The 21,620-nt window shown below is 42.6% G+C and overlaps 1 protein-coding gene across 1 annotated transcript in view; it reads left to right on the top strand.

Annotated features, from left to right (window-relative positions):
* Positions 1-21,620, top strand: part of FRZB (frizzled related protein) — a 46,773-nt gene that overhangs the window by 15,544 nt on the left and 9,609 nt on the right. The window contains exon 3 of the mRNA XM_056534090.1: positions 19,277-19,342. Within this exon, the coding sequence (XP_056390065.1) occupies positions 19,277-19,342 (66 nt within the window). The remainder of the gene's footprint in view (positions 1-19,276; positions 19,343-21,620) is intronic.

Raw genomic sequence — 21,620 nt, 5'->3', positions numbered from 1 at the left:
AGGGGCATGTTCGAGGCAAGCACCATGCCCGTTCTCACTCACCATGCATTCACTTCCTCCCTGAGTCTGCTGTGCTGTGCTGGGTCTCTTCATCCAATCAGGAGAGAACGTTCAGCTTAAAGCTATGTGAAATGTACGGCCAGCATTTTACTTACCAACTTCAGAAGGCTTACTTGTGGCCACCTGCAACTCCATAGCTATTCAGTGGTACTCTTTTGCTGAATAAGAAGTGTAATTGAGAAGTGTTGAAAACATTTTTGTATTTAGGAATTAAAGTATCCCTTTAAAAAACTTTTGATGTGTCCTGGAGACATGTCAAAAGTTTGGATCGGTCAGGGTCTTAGTGTTCAGTCCCTGACTAATCAGTAGAATGAGTCGGGAGAAGGGCATGGCTGAGGGCTTCTCTCTGTCTGTGCTTGCAACCAAGACAATTCCACAGACTTACATTGTAAGCTTGTCCCCATCACGTGGCACAGAGCCTTGAGAGAATGCGCTAAGCGTGTCCTTCTCCTAGCTCATTCTAGCAAATACCCAAACTACAATTGACATACAGCAGCTAATAAGTACTGGAAGGAGTACATTTATTTTATTTTTTTTATAGAAGTTGTTTACAAATCTTTCTGGAACCAGTTGATTAGAAAAAAAAATTCTACCGAAGTACACCTTTAAAGGGTTCCTCCTGAGTAAAACAATTTTTTTTTTCAAATCAGCTGGTTCCAGAAAGGTTTGTAAATAACATCTATTAAAAAATCTTAATTCTTCCAGCACTTATGAACTGCTGTATGTTCCAGAGGAAGTTGTGTAGTTCTTTTCAGTCTGACCACAGTGCTCTCTGTTGACACCTCTGTCCATGTCAGGAACTGCCTTGAGCAGGAGAGGTTTGCTATGGGGATTTGCTCCTACTCTGGACAGTTCCTGTCATGGACAGAGGTGTCCGCTGAGAGCACTGTGGTCAGACTGAAAAGAATTACACAATTTCCTCTGGAGCACACAAAAGCTGATAAGTACTGGAAGGATTAAGATTTTTTTTAACAGAAGTAATTTACAAATCTTTCTAAAACCAGTTGATTTGAAAAAAATTAATAAAATAAAATTGTTTTCCAACAGAGTACCCTTTTAATACAAGGTTATATCCCCGCTCTAGATTAGTTTTATACATTGACAAACCAGCAGGATGGTATGCTGACATATACTACAGCATACTGTCACTAGCCAAGTCCATTGAGTTCAATGGATCTTACATAGTCTTCCAGTGACTACGTTCGATCAATTTCTAAGCGTATACTGTTATTTTGTGGAATAAAAAAAGGGTACAGGCAGGCATGCTAAAAAGTCCTGCAGAATAACAGTATAAGCTTAGAAATAGACCAAACATAGGGGGAGATTTATCAAAACCTGTGCAGAGGAAGAGTGGTGCAGTTGCCCATAGCAACCAATCAGATTGCTTCTTTCATTTTCCACAGGCCTCTAAAGAGGCCTGTGGAAAATCAAAGAAGCAATCTGATTGGTTGCTATGGGCAACTACACCACTCTTCCTCTGCACAGGTTTTGATAAATCTCCCCAATAGTCACTAGGAGACCTAGTTTGGGCCATTGAACTCAATGGACCTGGCGTAGCCATATCTGCTAACTCACAGTGCCCTCATGTGGTGAGGAGTGGAGCAGTGAAAGTATAACATCTATTCAGAGGCAGGTTAAGGCAAACAAAACCAGGACACAGCTGTAGGTGATGCAAAAGTGCTTGAAAATATCCAACTATCCAATTTATTGGGGGGTTATATATAGCTGATAGCTTGAATAAAGATATATTCAAATGTATTACAAAATAGATGTTTTTATAGGGGCTGTCCATTTTGGATAGTTACTGTACATACAGCTGGTAATTTCTTTTATAACCATTTTATATAGAAATCAATGAGGTTGACAAAACCTTCATGGAAGGAGCATGTGTGGTGCCTGGTACCATAAGGGTCCCCAAATTTAACTTCAGTAAATAATTCCCACTTCATCTCACTGCAATGCAGAAGGTGTAGGAAATGTATAATGCAGACAAGTAGCATTGTACAGTGTAATACCCTACCCAAATTTTACAGTTATACGCCTATGGACCTGTGACCTCTATGCACAGGATAGATGATATATATCTGATCGGTATAGGTCCTACCCCTATGATTACCAATAACAGAGGTCTGGAATGCACTTGTTTAATGCTGTGTATGGTAGGGTATGTTACCTGTACTTGCTGTCTGCTTTACTTGTAGCGCTGTACTTGGTTATCTTTAGTATCCCTACAGGTTTTGAATGGAGTGGCCATGCATATGCTTGACTACTGCTTCATTTAAACCACGGCATCTATGACACCTGCCCTTGTGATCAATGGGGGTCCCAAAGGTCAGATCCTTACTGGTCATACACTGATAAATTAAAATTGTATTTCAAGTTCAAACATTTATTTCATATCCACAGGATAGGAGATAAGTGTCAGATCGCTTAGATCTGACACTAAGAATGAGGACACAAATCTTGTTTTGCAACAGAGCAACGAGTCACATTTGCACACCTCTTTATTTACTGTGTAATAGGCCAAGTACAGCACTATTTTCAGCAGCATCATACACAAAAAATTGAAGTGGTGGCATGCATGCGCAGTCGCCACACCATTCCAAAACAAGATTCCGGTCCTCATTCTTGAGATCACAAGAGGTCCTAGCAGTCATACCTCCTGTGACCTGATACTTATCCTTTATTCTGTGGATAGGGGATAATGGGTCATTTATTAACATGTGTGGTATGGGGTGTGATGCAGGGCAGATGGAATTACCATGGGGCAGATGGCATTAACCCCTTGTATTCGTGACGCCAGGGCGTGGTTTATCCTCAATACCACCCGAAGGTATACCGCTGGATCCTGGGCTAGGCAATAATGGGCTAGGCAATAATGACTCCGACGCAAAGTTACGGACAATGGCAGCTTTACTGGGTGACAGATGGTACAGTCTATACAGTGTAGCCGGGCCTACGGAGGTGACCAGGGACTTCAGACACCTTAAGGGCTTGCTGGGACTTGCAGTGGTTTTGGACAATTTAGTGCAGGCCACGTTGACTTGACAATAGATGACAGTGACTGACTTGACTGGAGACAGACTAAGCTGTGACTTTAGATTACTTGTAGACTTGTAACTTGTGGCTGCAGACTTGACTTGAGGCTCCTATGACTCCAGACGCACTGTTTGGCTCGACTGCACCTCAGCAAAGACTCAGGAACTAAGAGAGAGAAGAGACTCATCCCAGGGCTTTTATGGGGGAGACTCTGGTGGGTTCCCATTGGTCACCCTTAAGTCACCTGGTCACTGATACCTCCTGGGTAGCAATCACATTACAACTCACATGACAACTGGTGATCACATGTTAGCCTTTCTTAAATATACAACATTCTTATATACATAACATAGGGGATAATATACAATTACAGTAGAACAGATGCAGGGTGGCCCAGGGGACACTGCAGGGAGGCTGCCTGACAGGACAGCAAGGGAGCGGGATAACAACTCCAGTAATGGGCCACCACACATGTGCGACCTTTGGACTTTCTGCACCAGGCACAGCTAGTAAGTGTTTGTCTAAATGCCTGCACCTCTTGATAAATGCTTGCTAAAGTTTACAGAGCTAATGTGGAGTTGTGCACTTGTCAGTTTTCCGGTGCAACTGCCTGTATGTAGTACCGGCTGGAGCGACTCTTGGGCAAAATGTGCGACTTTTGCAAAAGTCGCACATCATAAATCAGTGGATAAACTCCTAGGAAACCACACTCAAACCATGGCGGTGCTGTGTGCAGTTTCGTAAATTAGGGTCTTGATGAATGACCCACTAAGTATTTTAAAGGGGTTGTGCAGTATTTAAAAAATGTTGCTTCTTTTTTGAAAAAACAGCGCCATTTCTGTCCATTCTCTTCAAGCTAAAAAAAAAAAAAAAAAAAGGGAAGGGAAGCAGCATTTTCTTACACTGTACAACTCCTTTAACTTGGAATCAGGGCCGAATCATCATTGGCACTCATGGAGCGCCTGCTCCGAGCCCCGTGCCCGTAGGGGGCCCCCGTCACAAGGATGTCCGGTGGTTACCTCTCTGCGGCGGCCCCCGCGTTAACTTTAAAAACGAGGGGCCGCCGGGAGGTAGCGCACGCAGGGACGTCACTGACGTCCCTGCGTGCGCCCATAGGAGAAAAGCAGAGTGGATCGGAGCATCGAGGAGGACGCGCGCGCATGGTAAGTTACCAGGGGCATCTCGTCTCCAGTGTTCCGACCTCCGCTCCTCCGGTCCCGGGAACTACTGCTATGGCTCATAGGCCATAGCAGTAGATCGTGATCCCGGTCCCCGGGGTCCCCAGACTGGAGGAGCGGTGGTCGGAACACTGAGGAAAACAGGCATACAGCCTCCAGCCATACACTGTATATGGCTGAAGGCTGTATGTCTGTGGGGGAACTGTACTGCACCTAATGTGGGGGACTATACTGCCAACCTAATGTGGGGAACTATACTACACCTAATGTGGGGAACTATACTGCCAACCTAATGTGGGGAACTATACTACACCTAATGTGGGGAACTATACTGCACCTAATGTGGGGGAGCTATACTGCACCTAATGTTGGGAACTATACTGCACCTAATGTGGGGAACTATACACCTAATGTGGGGAACTATACTGCATCTAATGTGGGGGAAACTATACTGCACCTAATGTGGGGGAACTGTACTGCACCTAATGTGGGGAACTATACTGAACCTAATGTGGGGGAACTATAGTGCACCTAATGTGGGGGAATTATACTGCACCTTATGTGGGGGAACTGTCGGGGGGGGGGGGGGGGGGGGGGCAACATAATGAAGTGCTCTGTCTTCCAGGCAGCCTTAATCTGGCCCTGCTTGGAATAGAACTTAAATGGTAAAAACAAAAAAACTAAACTTTACTCAATTAATGAATAAAGCTCAATCCATAGAGATAAGCACAATTAATATGTAATCTAAAGCTGAATATCCCAATTATACTAATGTTATAATGTTAATTAATGTATAATATGATGATAACAATATATCAGAGTCTATAGGGTCACTTTGTTAAATCATTTGCTATCCCTAAAGCAGTTACATACAATACATACCATGCAGGGCCGGATTAAGAGCACCATGGGCCTGGTGCTGAAGGTTGTGATGGGCCTTTTTATCAAAGTATATAAAATGAAAACACAACACAAAGCAATTTTGTCACATGTTTTATGCACATTAAATTACCAGGATAGGTAGCATGTTCCCCACATTGGGTAGGAAGCATGTTGCCCACATTAGGTAGGTAGCAATTTCCCCACATTAGGTAGTAGCAGTTTCCCCACATTAGGTAGTAACAGTTTCCCCACATTAGGTAGTAGCAGGTTCCCCACATTAGGTAGTAGCAGGTTCCCCACATTAGGTAGTAGCAGGTTCCCTACATTAGGTAGTAGCAGACTCCCCACATTAGGTAGTAGCAGTTTCCCCACATTAGGTAGTAGCAGGTTCCCCACATTAGGTAGTAGCAGGTTCCCCAAATTAGGTAGTAGCAGGCTCCCCACATTAGGTAGTAGCAGGTTCCCCACATTAGGTAGTAGCAGGTTCCCCACATTAGGTAGGAAGCATGTTGCCCACATTAGGTAGGTAGCAATTTCCCCACATTAGGTAGTAGCAGTTTCCCCACATTAGGTAGTAGCAGTTTCCCCACATTAGTTAGTAGCAGTTTCCCCACATTAGGTAGTAGCAGGTTCCCTACATTAGGTAGTAGCAGACTCCCCACATTAGGTAGTAGCAGTTTCCCCACATTAGGTAGTAGCAGGTTCCCCACATTAGGTAGTAGCAGGTTCCCTACATTAGGTTGTAAATAAAACCAATTTCTCCAAGCAACAGGGCGGGATGAACAGGAGCGCTGAGACCAGGTACTAGGGTGAAAAGATTTATTTCCCACAATGTAATGCAGCGTTACGCTGGGACTCGCTTCCTCAGGCCGCCTGAGGAAGCGGGTCACCGCGTAACGCTGCATTGCATCCTGGGCAGCAGGCAATACAAATTATACGCCGGTTGGTCTGTGCGGGCCGTTTGTGCGGGCCGCCGGGCCTATTTTAACGCAGGGGCCTGGAGCTGCCGCTCCATCCGCCCCTACGTTAATCTGGCCCTGACACCATGTAATCCAGCTCTGCTATTCTCATTGTATTAGACGACCATAGTTGGTGTCACGATGCCGGCTGGCAGGTAGTGGATCCTCTGTGCCAGAGAGGGATTGGCGTGGACCGTGCTAGAGGATCGGTTCTAAGTCACTACTGGTTTTCACCAGAGCCCGCCGCAAAGCGGGATGGTCTTGCTGCGGCGGTAGTGACCAGGTCGTATCCCCTAGCAACGGCTCAACCTCTCTGGCTGCTGAAGATAGGCGCGGTACAAGGGAGTAGACAGAAGCAAGGTCGGACGTAGCAGAAGGTCGGGGCAGGCAGCAAGGATCGTAGTCAGGGGCAACGGCAGGAGGTCTGGAACACAGGCTAGGAACACACAAGGAAACGCTTTCACTGGCACTAAGGCAACAAGATCCGGCGAGGGAGTGAAGGGGAAGTGAGGTGATATAGGGAAGTGCACAGGTGTAAACACTAATTGGAACCACTGCGCCAATCAGCGGCGCAGTGGCCCTTTAAATCGCAAAGACCCGGCGCGCGCGCGCCCTAGGGAGCGGGGCCGCGCGCGCCGGGACAGAACTGACGGAGAGCGAGTCAGGTACGGGAGCCGGGGTGCGCATCGCGAGCGGGCGCTACCCGCATCGCGAATCGCATCCCGGCCAGAGGCGGTATCGCAGCGCCCCGGGTCCGTGGAACCGACCGGAGCGCTGCAGTGAGAGGAGTGTAGCGAGCGCTCCGGGGAGGAGCGGGGACCCGGAGCGCTCGGCGTAACAGTTGGGTTTGTGACTGATCGCCTGGTACTCGTGAATTGCACTGGTCTTTTATTACCACAAGTTTTGTATAGATAAGTAATGTAATTAATTGGCTTCTGGCTCCTAATGGGTCTCAAGATCGAGTTGTAAATTTGGAAAAAGTAAAAAAAATAAAACTTTCCGCCTGCACATTTCAATTGTCAGCTGAGTATATGATGTTATTTCAGATGTCAGCTGATAAGATTGTTTTATAACTAGACCGGAATATGCTACAAAAACTGCACCAAAATCAGTTCACTTTGGTGCAATATTTTCTTGTAGATTTCTCCTTGGATTATAGGGTAGCTTTGATGGAGAATTATCCACAGTAGATCTGACTATGATAACATACCCTTATTATAACCAGGGAATGTTTAGAGAAGGCCATTGTAACATGAACTTCTAAGCATTCCTTAAAGGGGTATTCCAGGAAAAAAAAATTTTTTATATATATTAACTGACTCCAGAAAGATAAAGAGATCCAATAATTACAAACTGCTGAAGTTGAGTTGTTCTTTTCTGTCTGACAACAGTGCTCACTGCTGACATCTCTGTTTGTCTCGGGAACTGCACAGAGTAAAAGAGGTTTGCTATGGGGATTTGCTTCTACTCTGGACAGTTCCCGAAACAGTTGTCATCAGAGAGCACTTAGACAGAAAAGAACAACTCAACTTCAGCAGCTCCTAAGTACTGAAAGGATTAAGATTTTTTAATAGAAGTAATTTACAAATCTGTTTAACTTTCTGGAGCCAGTTGATAGTATATATATATATATATATATATATATATATATATATATATAAAAGTTTTTTTCCTGGATAACCCCTTTAACTGTCCAGCGAACAATGGTCAGCAGGTAGCTAAGCAGAGTATCCACTGAATGTGCCGATGAATCATACTAGATGTCAGTACTGCAGGGAAGTTAATGGAGCACATTTGTCACTTGTCATGAGTCTACATGCCAGTTCTTCAAGGTTATTGTCCCGTTCCAGAAATTTCTGCAAATAAGAATCAGTTCCATGCATCTGAATGGGGTTGTTTCTGCAACATGTGTTTGAATCTTTGCAAGTCCCTATTCTGATGTTAGGAACAGTCACAAAAATTTCTATAACCAATCTGCTATCTGTGGGTATATTTTAATGCTGCTAAAGACACGCATGTGGTCAGAGAGGTAGTTAAAGTGGTTAAATATTTACCTTCCTCACTCACCCTGCTGCCGCCATTTTGTTGAAGTCAGTCCTACTGCACAACACTTCTTGTGTTTGGAGTCAACACTTGTATTGCCAACCAGTCAATCAGCGACTGCAGCGGTGTCCAGCATCAATAACGGCCATTATTTTGTGACGGGCGAATGAACGGAAGAAATAGTGCATGCACTATTTCTCCTGTTACTATTGCCCGTCACAAAATAACGGCCGTTATTAATAACAGGTGATAAGGGGTTAAAATGACTATTAGAAATATCCCATAGACTATAATGGGATTTTCTAATGGCCGTTTAACCGCTGATTTTCAAGATTTTTATGACGGACGTTCATTATAGATTAATTTTTATAGCGTGAAAGGGGCCTAAAACTAACCCCAAAATGTTCTTTAACTATATAAATAGCAAAAAGGTTAAAAATGAAAGTGTAGGCCCTTTAAAAAATGATGATGAGGAAATTATAAACGAGGATAAGGAAAAAGCAAATATGTTAAACAAATTCTTCTCCACTGAGGAAAATGAAATGCCAGGTGAAATACAGCGAGATAAGGTAATCTCCCCAAGACAGGTCACCTGTCTAACCCAGGAAGAAGTACAGGCCACCTGTCTAACCCAGGAAGAAGTACAGTACCACCTACAAAAAGTCTAAATAGTGAAATCACCAGGTCCAGATGGGATTCACCCCCGTGTTCTAAAGGAATTAAGTAATGTAATAGGCAGACCACTATTTTTAACCTGTTAAGGACCCATGACGTACCGGTACGTGATGAGTCCGCTCCCTTTCTATAACAACGGCTGGGACCCGTGGCTAAAAGCGTGCGCCACTGATCGCGGTGCCGCGCTATTAACCCTTTAGATGCGGCATTCAAAGTTGATCACCGCGTCTAAGGTGAAACTAAGACGTTGCCGGCTATCTCAGGGGGCTGCCGTTCCCATTCTCTAACAACGGCTGGGACCCGTGGCTAAAAGCTTGCGGCACTGATCGCGGTGCCACGCTATTAACCCTTTAGACGCGACGTTCAAAGTTTATCGCCGTGTCTAAGGTGAAACTAAAACGTTGCCGGCTATCTCAGAGGGCTGTTCAGGATTGCTGCAGCTAAATGGCGGCATCCAGAACAGCTGTGACACAGCAGGAGGGTCCCTTACCTTGCCTCCTGGTGTCCGATCGCCGAATGACTGCTGAGTGCCTGAGATCCAGGCATGAGCAGTCAAGCAGCAGAATCATCGATCAATTGCTTCCTATGAGAAACCATTGAACGATGTAAAAGATCAGTGTGTGCAGTGTTATACCCCCTATGGGAGCTATAACATTGCAAAAAAATAGTGAAAAAAAAGTGAATAAAGATAATTTAACCCCTTCCCTAATAAAAGTTTGAATCACCCCCCTTTTCCCATTTAAAAAAAAAACTGTGTAAATAAAAATAAACATGTGGTATCGTCGCATGCGGAAATGTCCAAATTATAAAAATATATAATTAATTAAACCGCACAGTCAATGGCGTACACGCAAAAAAAATTCCAAAGTTCTAAATTGTGTATTTTTGGTCACTTTTTATATCATGAAAAAATGAATAAAAAGCGATCAAAAAGTCCGATCAATGCAGAAATGGTACCGCTAAAAACTTCAGATCACGGCGTAAAAAATGAGCCCTCATACCGCCCCATATGCGGAAAAATAAAAGTTATAGGGGTCAGAAGATGACAATTTTAAACGTATAAATTTTCCTGCATGCAGTTATGATTTTTTCCAGAAGTACAACAAAATCAAACCTACATAAGTAGTGTATCAATTTAATCGTATGGACCTACAGAATAAAGAAAAGGTATAATTTTTACCAAAAAATGTACTGTGTAGAAACGGAAGCCCCCACAATTTACAAGATGGGGTTTTTTTTTTTTTCAATTTTGTCTCACAATGATTTTTTTTCCGTTTCGCTGTAGATTTTTTGGGTAAAATGACTGATGTCATTACAAAGTAGAATTGGTGGCGCTAAGAATAAGCCATCATATGGATTTTTAATTGCAAAATTTAAAGAGTTATGATTTTTTAAAGTTAAGGAGGAAAAAGCGAAAATGCAAAAACGGAAAAACCCCGGGTCATTAAGGGGTTAATATTCAGAAACTCTATAGTAACAGGGACTGGTCCCCAGGACTGGCGCATGGCAAATGTGGAGGCAAGATTTAAAAAGGGGTCAAAAGGTGACCCCGGGAATTATAGGCCTGTTAGTTTAACCCCTTAAGGACCGAGCGTTTTTCCGTTTTTGAACTTTAGTTTTTTCCTCCCTACCTTTTAAAAATCATAACCCTTTCAATTTTGCAGCTAAAAATCCATATGTTGGCTTATTTTTTGCGCCAACAATTCTACTTTGTAATGACATCAGTCATTTTACCCAAAAATCTCCGGCGAAATGGAAAAAAAATTATTGTGCGACAAAATTGAAGAAAAAACGCCATTTTGTAATTTTTCTGAGCTTCCGTTTCTATGCAGTAAATTTTTCAGTAAAAATTACACCTTCTCTTTAACCCCTTAAGGACTCAGGGTTTTTCCGTTTTTGCACTTTAGTTTTTTCCTCCTTACCTTTTAAAAATCATAACACTTTCAATTTCCCACCTAAAAATCCATATTATGGCTTATTTTTTGCATCACCAATTCTACTTTGCAGTGACATTAGTCATTTTACCCAAGAATTCATGGCAAAACGGAAAAAAAAAACATTGTGCGACAAAATCGAAGAAAAAACACAATTTTGTAAATTTTGGGGGCTTCCGTTTCTACGCAGTGCATATTTCGGTAAAAATGACACCTTATCATTATTCTGTAGGTCCATACGGTTAAAATGATACCCTACTTATATAGGTTTGATTTTGTCGTACTTCTGGAAAAAATCATAACTACATGCAGGAAAATTTATACGTTTAAAAATGTCCTCTTCTGACCCCCTATAACTTTTTTATTTTTCCATGTACAGGGCGGTATGATGGCTCATTTTTTGCGCCGTGATCTGAAGTTTTTATCGGTATGATTTTTGTTTTGATCGGACTTTTTGATCACTTTTTATTCATTTTTTAATGGTATAAAAAGTGACCAAAATACGCTTTTTTGGACTTTGGATTTTTTTTGCGCGTACGCCATTGACTGTGCGGTTTAATTAACAATATATTTTTATAGTTCAAACATTTACACACGCGGCGATACCACATATGTTTATTTTTATTTACACTGTTTTATTTTTTTTATGGGAAAAGGGGGGTGATTCAAACTTCTATCAGGGAAGGGGTTAAATGACATTTATTAACACTTTTTTTTTAACTTTTTTTGCAGTGTTATAGGTCCCATAGGGACCTATAACACTGCACACACTGATCTCCTATGCTGATCACTGGCATGTATTAACACGCCTGTGATCAGCATTATCGGCGCTCGACTGCTCCTGTCTGGATCTCAGGCACGGAGCAGTCATTCGTCGATCGGACACCGAGGAGGCAGGTAAGGGCCCTCCCGGTGTCCTGACTAGCCGGGATACTTTCACTTTCGCTTTAGAAGCGGCGGTCAGCTTTGACCGCCGCTTCTAAAGGGTTAATACCGCACATTGCCGCGATCGGCAATGTGTGGTATTAACCGCGGGTCCCGGCCGTTGATGAGCGCCGGGACCGACGCGATGTGAGCCGGCGCAGGACATAAATATACGTCCTGCGTCGTTAAGGGGTTAATCTGTTGGTCCATACGACTAAAATGATACACTACTTATATAGGTTTTATTTTGTCGTACTTCTGGAAAAAATCATAACTACATGGAGGACTGTATCTATAACAAGGGGGCATTCTCTACGTCTAGAGGAAAGAAGGTTTCTACACCAGCACAGATGGGGGTTCTTTACTGTAAGAGCAGTGAGACTGTGGAATTCTCTGCCTGAGGAGGTTGTCATGGTGAACTCGGTAAAAGAATTTAAAAGGGGTCTGGATGCATTTTTGGAGAAAAATAACATTACAGGTTATGGATCCTAGATCTATAGGGACAGAACGTTGATCCAGGGATTTATTCTGATGCCATATTTGGAGCTGGGAAGGAATTTTTACCTCTAGTATGAGTTTTTTTTCGCCTTCCTCTGGATCAACTCTGTAGGGACTCATTAGGGTTATAGGTTGAACTTGATGGACTCTGGTCTTTTTTCAACCTTATAAACTTTGTTACTATCATAGAATCCCTTATAGGACAAAACAGAAGTGCTCCAACATAGTATTCAGATGATGTTTCCCTGGACCTGAGACCTGCAGTTTTTCCTGATGGGGAGAGGAAGTGGTCTGAAATCCAGACCAGCCGAGAACCAAGGTTACATTTTTCATCCACAGTAAACTTTTTTTTGTCTTTATAATGCTGTCTTTGTTCATTCATTTCTACACATTTGTACTTTAAACATGGTATCCATTTTTGGTCATTTGGCAATGAAACCGTAGTGAACAGTGCCCAGATATGTTTTGACCAAAGGGAATCTGTCTGGTAGTGTGAAAATGTCTAACTCTACCAGTACAACGCGGCATGCATCAGCAGGATTCCGGTAAATTATTCCAGTCTTACAAAACACAGAATTCTGCTTTTCTACTTACAGAGTAGTAACCTGAGATCTCGACTGCAGCATGTGTTTGGGTTAGCTGATGTTGTTATGGTTGATGTTATTATTTGGCAGCAATTTATGACTACCTTGCCAATGAAATCTGCCCCAGGTGGTGGCATCAATTTACCCCAAGGTATGGTAGAATCACATATATACTGACATTTTCTACCATCAACAAACAAAACTAAGTAAGGGTCCAATTTGCAGTTTTGTAATTAAAAAGATTTGATTCCTGTATAACTGTCCCATTTTTAATAACTAAATAATTATTTGAACATTTATCATCACAAATTTTTAGGGCAGCGTTGTCGGGGGCAGACTGGTCCATTTTAGCACCAGGCTTCAACACGTGTAAGAGCTGAGGAACACAATACCATTTAAAGCTGGATTGGGAGTCAATCTCAAGGTTCTATTTCTTATAAATAGGCTCAAAAATTAAAGACCTTATTGATATGTCCTATACATATAGTAATGTTAAAAAAAGGATCCCGGCAGCTCAGCAGAGCTGATCGGGACCATTGCGGTGAAATTGCAATGTCCTGATCAGCTGGGAGCATGCGAGAGGGCCTTTACCTGCCTCCTCACTGTCCGATCAGTGCTCTGATGCTCCCAGCTAGCCATGCAGGCTGGAGCAGCAGAGCACCATTAAAGAGTACCTGTCACCAAATAAACTTTTCTAAACTTTCTAAACATGTAAAAAAATATACCAAAGTCCAAAAGTGTGCATTTTTGGTTACTTCATATACCATAAAAAATTTATAAAAAGCGATCAAAAAGTCCCATCAAAACAAAAAGGGTACCAATAAAAACTACAGACCACGTCGCAAAAACTTAGCCCTCATACAGCCCCATATGAGGGAAAAATAAAAAAGTTATAGGGGTCAGAAAATGACAATTTTAAACACACTAATGTTGGTGCACGTAGTTATAAATATTTAAAGTAGTAAAATAAAATAAAACCTACATAAATTGGGTATCCTTGTTACCGTATGGACCTACAGAATAAAGAGAATGTGACATTTTTACCGAAAAGTGCACTGCATAGAAACGAAAGCCCCCAAAATTTACAAAATGGAGATTTTTGTTTTTTTTTCACCACAAAGATAATTTTTTTGTTTTGCCGCAAAATCATGTTATAAATTAGTGATGTAATTCCAAAGTACAATTGGTGACAAAACAAGCCCTTATATGGGTCTGTAGGTGCAAAATTGAAAGCTTTATGATTTTTAGAAGGGGAGAGGGAAAACCGAAGTGCAAAAATGAAAAGTGGCCAGGGGTCAAAATAGGCCAAGTCCTTAAGGGGTTAATAAGTAGGAAAATACACAGCAGCAAATATGCAGCAAAATATGGCACATGTGACTCTGCATATAATTTTATGTCCTGGAGAATGGATCTCTTGTCTAGATCATTTATAAATCTAAATACAGTGGTCCCTCAACATACGATGGTAATTCGTTCCAAACGAGCCATCGTTTGTCGAATCCATCGTATGTTGAGAGATTTGTGCACTGTAAAGTATAGGAAGCTGTACTCACCTGTCCCCGCCGCTCGCAATGGTGTCCCCCCCGCTCCCGATGGTGACCCCGGTCCTCTGCTGGGCTCTCCTGGTCTTCTCCGGTCCTCCGCTGTCTTCCGCAAGGCCTTAAAGGGCCTACGTAGCGACGTCATTAAGCCGCTGCGTACGCCATTCCTATTGGATGACGTGCGCAGTAGCGTATTGAGGTCACCGGAGAGGGCCAAGAAGACACCGGAAGACCAGCGCTGGACCCGGAGGGCACCCCGGAGCATCGTGGAGGGGTAAGTAATACTTACCGCACCACACGGGGAACATTAAGCTGCTATCTGGCAGCAGCTTAAGCATTTTGCGCTGCCGGATAGCACTTAATGCGATGGCCCCGACATAAAAAAGCATCATATGTCGATGCTGACATCGACATACGATGCTGAGAGGCCATCGTATGTCGATTTGATCATATGTCGGGGCCATCGTAGGTCGGGGGGTCACTGTAGTAGAACCCTGCCTAGCTAGGAAACTGCCACTAATGATAGTTTCTTTACTCCATTACTCCTAATCTCCATTTATAGCATTTTATATTACCCTGTTATTACTTTAATTGTTATTAGTTAACACTCTATTCAATATACACTGCTCAAAAAAATAAAGGGAACACTTAAACAACACAATGTAACTATAAGTCAATCACACTTCTGTGAAATCACACTGTCCACTCAGGAAGCAACATTGATTGACAATCAATTTCACATGCTGTTGTGCAAATGGAACAGACAACAGGTGGAAATTATAGGCAATTAGCAAGACACCCCCAATAAAGGAGTGGTTCTACAAGTGGTGACCACAGAACACTTCTCAGTTCCTATGCTTCCTGGCTGATGTTTTGGTCACTTTTGAATGCTGGCAGTGCTTTCACTCTAGTGGTAGCATGAGACGGAGTCTACAACCCACACAAGTAACTCAGGTAGTGCAGTTCATCCAGGATGGGACATCAATGTGAGCTGTGGCAAGAAGGTTTGCTGTGTCTGTCAGCATAGTGTCCCGAGCATTGAGTCGCTACCAGGAGACAGGCCAGTACATCAGGAGACGTGGAGGAGGCTATTGGAGGGCAACAACCCAGCAGCAGGACCGTTACCTATGCCTTTATGCAAGGAGGAGCAGGAGGAGCACTGTCAGAGCCCTGCAAAATGACTTCCAGCAGGCCACAAATGCGCATGTGTCCACTCAAACGGTCAGAAACAGACTCCATGAGGGTGGTATGAGGGCCCGATGTCCACAGGTGGGGGTTGTGCTTACAGCCCAACACCATGCAGGACGTTTGGCATTTGCCAGAGAACACCAAGATTGGCAAAATTGCTACTGGCGCCCTGTGCTCTTCACAGATGAAAGCAGGTTCACACTGAGCATGTGTGACAGATGTGACAGAGTCTGGAGACGCAACGGAGAACATTCTGCTGCCTGCAACATCCTCCAGCATGACCAGTTTGGCGGTGGGTCAGTAATGGTGTGGGGTGGCATTTCTTTGGGGGGCCGCACAGCCCTCCATGTGCTTGCCAGAGGTAGCCTGACTGCCATTAGATGCAGATATGAGATCTTCAGACCCTTTGTGAGACCATATGCTTGTGCAGTTGGCCCTGGGTTCCTCCTAATGAAAGGCAATGCTAGACCTCATGTGACTGGAGTATGTCAGCAGTTCCTGCAAGAGAAATGCATTGATGCTATGGACTGGCCCGCCCGTTCCCCAGACCTGAATCCGATTGAGCACATCTGGGACATCATATGTCGCTCCATCCACCAACGCCACATTGCACCACAGACTGTCCAGGAGTTGGCAGATGCTTTAGTCCAGGTTTGGGAGGACATCCCTCAGGAGACCAACCGCCACCTCATCAGGAGCATGCCCAGGCATTGTAGGGAGGTCATACGGGCACGTGGAGGCCACACACACTACTGAGCCTCATTTTGACTTGTTTTAAGGACATTACATCAAAGTTGGATCAGCCTGTAGTGTGGTTTTACACTTAGATTTTGAGTGTGACTCCATATCCAGACCTCCATGGGTTGATAAATTTGATTTCCATTGATAATTTTTGTGTGACTTTGTTGTCAGCACATTCAACTATGTAAAGACGGAAGTATTTCATACAATTAGTTCATTCAGATCTAGGATGCGTTATCTCAGTGTTCCCTTGATTTTTTTGAGCAGTGTATTATTTTTTTACTTTCTTACTTTAACGCCTGGAAACAAGAGATGATGTTGAAAAATCCAAAATATCTTGATACAACTGATGTAACTAAGTTTTCCACTTTTTATTCTGTGCTGGCTTTAGACACAGATTAATAGATAACTCTGTTGCTGCCCTGGAATTTTTGAGAGAGCAAAAACACCACAATTCATTCTCTTGAAAGCAGACACAAATGTCTGGCAGATAAAGTGCTTCAGACTGGGTATGCATTGAGGGAATTTCAATGAGCTACTTTTTCTATAGGGATAAGAGGTCAGTACTAGTGCAGAGAAAAAAGACAAATGCTACTATCATATAGTACTGTAAATAACATTGTAATTTTCCTTCTCCAGATAGAAGAATATCACTATCAAACATTTATACCAGTTGTATGAAATTGTAGGTTTGTGATCTTATTTAGATAATTCATACAGGTACTGTATGTTTAAAAGTATGCGGACTCCATTAGAGCAACTACCAAGGAGGCTTATCTCCACTCAGACATGCAGTGTGTGGATTATCTCAGTACTGTTATGTCACTATATGCATTATCCCTGGACTGTGACATCACTATATGCATTATCCTTATACTATGACATGTCTCTGTTCTGTGACATCACTGTGTGCATTATTGCTGTACTGTGACATTACTGTTTGTATTATTGCTGTACTGGGACTTCACTATTTGCACTATATCTGTCCTGTGGCATTACTGTGTGTATTATCCCTGTACTGTGACATCACTATTTGCATTGTTTCTGTGCTGTGACATCACTGCGTGCATATCTCTCTACAGTTATTATTGCTTGCATTATCCCTTGCATTATTGCTTGCATTATCCCTGTACTGGATCATCACTGTGCACATTATCACTGTACGCTGACGTCACTAAGAAAATGATTAGATTATTTTTATATCACTTTTCCTGTACTGCGACATCACTGTGCATATTATACCGCTATTGTGACATCAACGTGTGCATTACCCTAGTGCATTATGGAAACCAAAATAATTTAGGTATATCTGGCCAACCTAGAGCTCAGTAACAGATACCATAACACTGTCATCAGATGCCACAAGTGGGTTTGTGATATTTTTTACTTTGTTATATCTTCCCTGGTTAAAGAGGTACTCCACTGCTCAGCGTTAGAAACAAACTGTTCCGAACGCTGGAGCCAGCGCCGAGAGCTTGTGACGTCATAGCCCCGCCTCCTTATGAAATCACACCCCGCCCCCTCAATGCTAGTCTATGGGAGGGGGCATGATGGCTGTCATACCCCCTCCCATAGACTTACATTGAGGGGGCGGGGCATGACATCATGAGGGAGCGAGGCTATGACGTCACGAGCTCCTGGCGCCTTATTTCCCGCTGCGTAAGCCCTATGTGGAACCGTACCCTAAATGTAAGGATATATTCACATTAAGTTTGTTAAAATAGATTTCATGTGATTCTGATGAACATTCCTTGTCAAAAATACACTTGAAAAAAGTGTCTCCTGTAGATACAAATCAGTATTCCTCAACCGTGTACATGTGTTTTTTAATCAGATTTTTCCAATACGGATTTCACTTTTCCATCAAGCATTGATATGTAAATTTTTGACATGTGTCAATTGGTGCCATGTGGATTTTTTTCATTGCCAGACCGAATACACACCAAGCTTGCTACGAAACAACATCTAAAATCTGCATGTTTTTGTGATGTGAATTTTCTGTGAAATTCCATGTTGAAAAATCTGTCACAGAAATCTTAGTTTGAACATATTCTATGTTCTAACATTATAGTAGAGTATGCAAACTCTCAGAGCAGGACATCAAGTCCGTAAGTCCATGGGGTGTAAAATCAGCAGTTCTGTGTTGTATCCTCTGGAAGTGACATCAGCGTAAGATGTCAGGAAATAGGGGGAGATTTATCAAAAACTGTGCAGAGGAAGGTTGCCCATGGCAACCAAACAGATCGCTTCTTTTATTTTTAAAGAGACCTGTGAAAAATGAAAAGTGATCTGATTGGTTGCTATTGGCAACTGCACAACTCTTCCTCTGCTCAGGTTTTGATAAATCTCCCCCATAGACTTTCATGGTTGAACAACTGCACTCAAGCTCAAGAACACTGGGGGGCGATTTATCAAAACTTGTGCAGAGGACATATGGGCATTAGCCACCAATCAGATCGCTTCTTTCATTTTTCAGATGCTTTTTCAAAAATGAAATAAGCAACTCAACAACTCTTCCTCTGATAACAGATAGTGAGTGATACATGACGTATCACAGCAGAGAACACATTTTACTGCTTGAGAGTCCAGTGGGGGTGGGCTGTAAAGCCCACCCCCACTGGACTCTTGAGCAGTAAAATGGACCAAGCTGAGTTTAGCAGAGCCTAAAAAATGCTAATATGTATGTGTGAAAGACTAAATGAAATGTGTTTCCATTGCCTGGCAAATGCTTTGTTATATGTGTTCAAGGCAAGAGTTTTGACCAGATTTCCTTGCATTTCTATATTTTTTAGCTAAGATTTTTACTATTGACAATAAAATACTCAGCCTTTACCTATGTGTACACATTGCTTTCTGCACATATTGCAAGGCCAATAAACTTTTTGTGTCCTATAGCTCACATGGCATGGCTATCATGGACTAATAAAATAATGTTAGACCATCTATAGGCCTGTTGTGGTATTGATGCCATTCTCGTAGCAGGCTCATCAATATTTACTCTTAATGCCATTTTCTTTCTTTTTTTTCCAGAACATTGTAAATGTAAGCCAATGAAAGCTTCACAAAAGACCTATCTGAAGAACAACTACAACTATGGTGAGTCTGAAAACAGATGTATCCATTTATTTTGTTTCCTTATAGACTGAAAGCTTTGGCAGGCAAGGCCTTCACTCCTCATGTTTAAATATGTAGTTTATAACATTGTAATGTCTGATATTTGTCTTTATTTGAACCCTGAAAACGTAAAAAATGCTACGGAAGCTGTTGGCACTATATAAATAAATATTATTGTTATTATTAATAATAATAATAATAAAAGTGTTATCTGTAATCCTATGTGATCCATGAGAGAGAGGGAGAGAGAGGGAGAGACTATCTTTGTAAGGGTGGGTTTGCCTATATCAGTTGTCCGACATAGTTTTCCTCTGGAGTGTACCGGAGGGAAACTGATGCTAGAACTGATTCCATTCATCCCAGCCTATCAATTTTGACGCTGGATGGTTGGACGCGCCATAGGGCACTGGACAGGGTAATGCAACTTGTTGCGTTCCCCTGTCCGGTGCCAGAAACAATGCTGGATGCAATACAACTGATGACAACTGATGCATGTTGTCATCATTTGCGGCATCAGTTGCGATGAGATTTAGGCTGAGTTCACCTATGCCAGACATGTGAACCCAGCCTGACTGTTCTCCTCTGAACACAGGATGATCATCCTCGATTTATCAGAATTCCTGGGTGGAGAATATGAAAATGGTGTTCCCAAGCTAAAAAAACAACTAAAACAACTGTGTTAAAAAGCCAGAAACCACAAATGCCAATGGTCATGCGATGGTGCCGCAGCATTGTGCAGCCATTGACCAACACATAGTTACACCTTCATGCTGATGGTGATAGAGTTACAGCTACTCCTCTCAGAAGTTATACTGCTAAGACAAATCAAAGGCAGAAGTGGAGTGCCATGGTGTGAGGAAAGGTAATACTCCCTCAATAACCCTTTAAAGAGAATAGAACAAAGAGTTAATCAGATGTGTTCCAAAAGCCACTTGATGGGGGTTTGGTTGAACCATGAGTTCCCGTCAGATCAGAACAGTTAGTTGGGTTTGATCCATGAAGAATACATATGCATGTCACCTCTCCTTTTCTATGAGAGATTTGGAGAGGAACTTCACAAGTTTGTTCACCCCTGTACTGAAAATGAGACTAGGACCTTAGTCCTCCCAGGATTGATGGGGAGGGGAGGGGGGGGGGGGGTCAGAGTTCCTCTATTATTACCAGTGACTATATGATGTGTCATAACCTATTTAGAACACCTGGTTACACACTTTATTCAGTGAACTTTTTTACAATGTTCGAGAAGACCCCTTTAATTATTCTTTTAGTACTCATAGCAATGGTCCAATGTATATATTTAAGGGAGTTGTCCGGTGAAAAATAACTTATCCCCTATCTACAGGATAGGGGATAAGACTCTGAATACTGGGGGTCCGACCGCCAGGATCCCCTCCCCTCGAGAGAGAGAGCGCCCTTCTATGGGAGTGCCTAAGATACCCGAGTACAGCACTCGGGCACCTCCAGCACTCCCATAGCATTGAAGGGAGCGCATATTGACTGAAGCGAGTGCTCTCTCTGAGAGCCGGGGCTCCGTTTTGGATATCATGTGGGGTCCCAGCGGTAAGACGTACAGCGTTTAGATACTTATTTTCTATCCCGTGGCTAGGAAACAAGGTATTTTTCACTGGACACCCCCTTTAATTCATTTTTTATTTTTTTGCATTTTTTTGGGCTGTGATTTTCATAACTATGTTGGCCCTAATATTTTTGTTAAACTGTCCACAGTTATGAAAATTGTGGCAAAACCTGCAACAAAAATAACCCATGTTAATATACCCTTATAGTGGTTAGAAAGCTGATACAGACAGGACCACCATATATTGCAGTTGTATCTACTTTTTGGTAGGCATGGCAGCAATAGAGATAATTTTTGGGAAATGACAATCTTTCCAAGTGCAGATTGTGGCTCTATTGGTTTCTTGGGATGTGTCATCCGAAAATCCCATTTAAAGGGCTGCATTTATGAGGCAGTATGTGTCTAGTAGGTCTAATGCAGTGATCCCCAGCCAATATGCCTCCAGCTTTTGCAAAACTACAACTCCCAGCATGCTGGAAGTTGTAGTTTTACAACAGCTGGAAGTGCCCTGGGGTGGGAAACACTGGTCAAATAAATCATATGTTTACGTATTGGTACGTGGCTGACAACAGAGAAGTGGTTAACAACTGGCAGCAGATCACAGAGAGCATACAGGATCAGAAAACCATGTCTTTCTTTTGAAAACAGCGCCACACTTGTCCACAGATTGTATGTGGTATTGCA

This window comes from Hyla sarda, chromosome 8 (assembly GCF_029499605.1).
Source record: "Hyla sarda isolate aHylSar1 chromosome 8, aHylSar1.hap1, whole genome shotgun sequence".
Classification (NCBI taxonomy): Eukaryota; Metazoa; Chordata; class Amphibia; order Anura; family Hylidae; genus Hyla; species Hyla sarda.
This window is presented reverse-complemented; position numbering and strand designations above follow the sequence as displayed.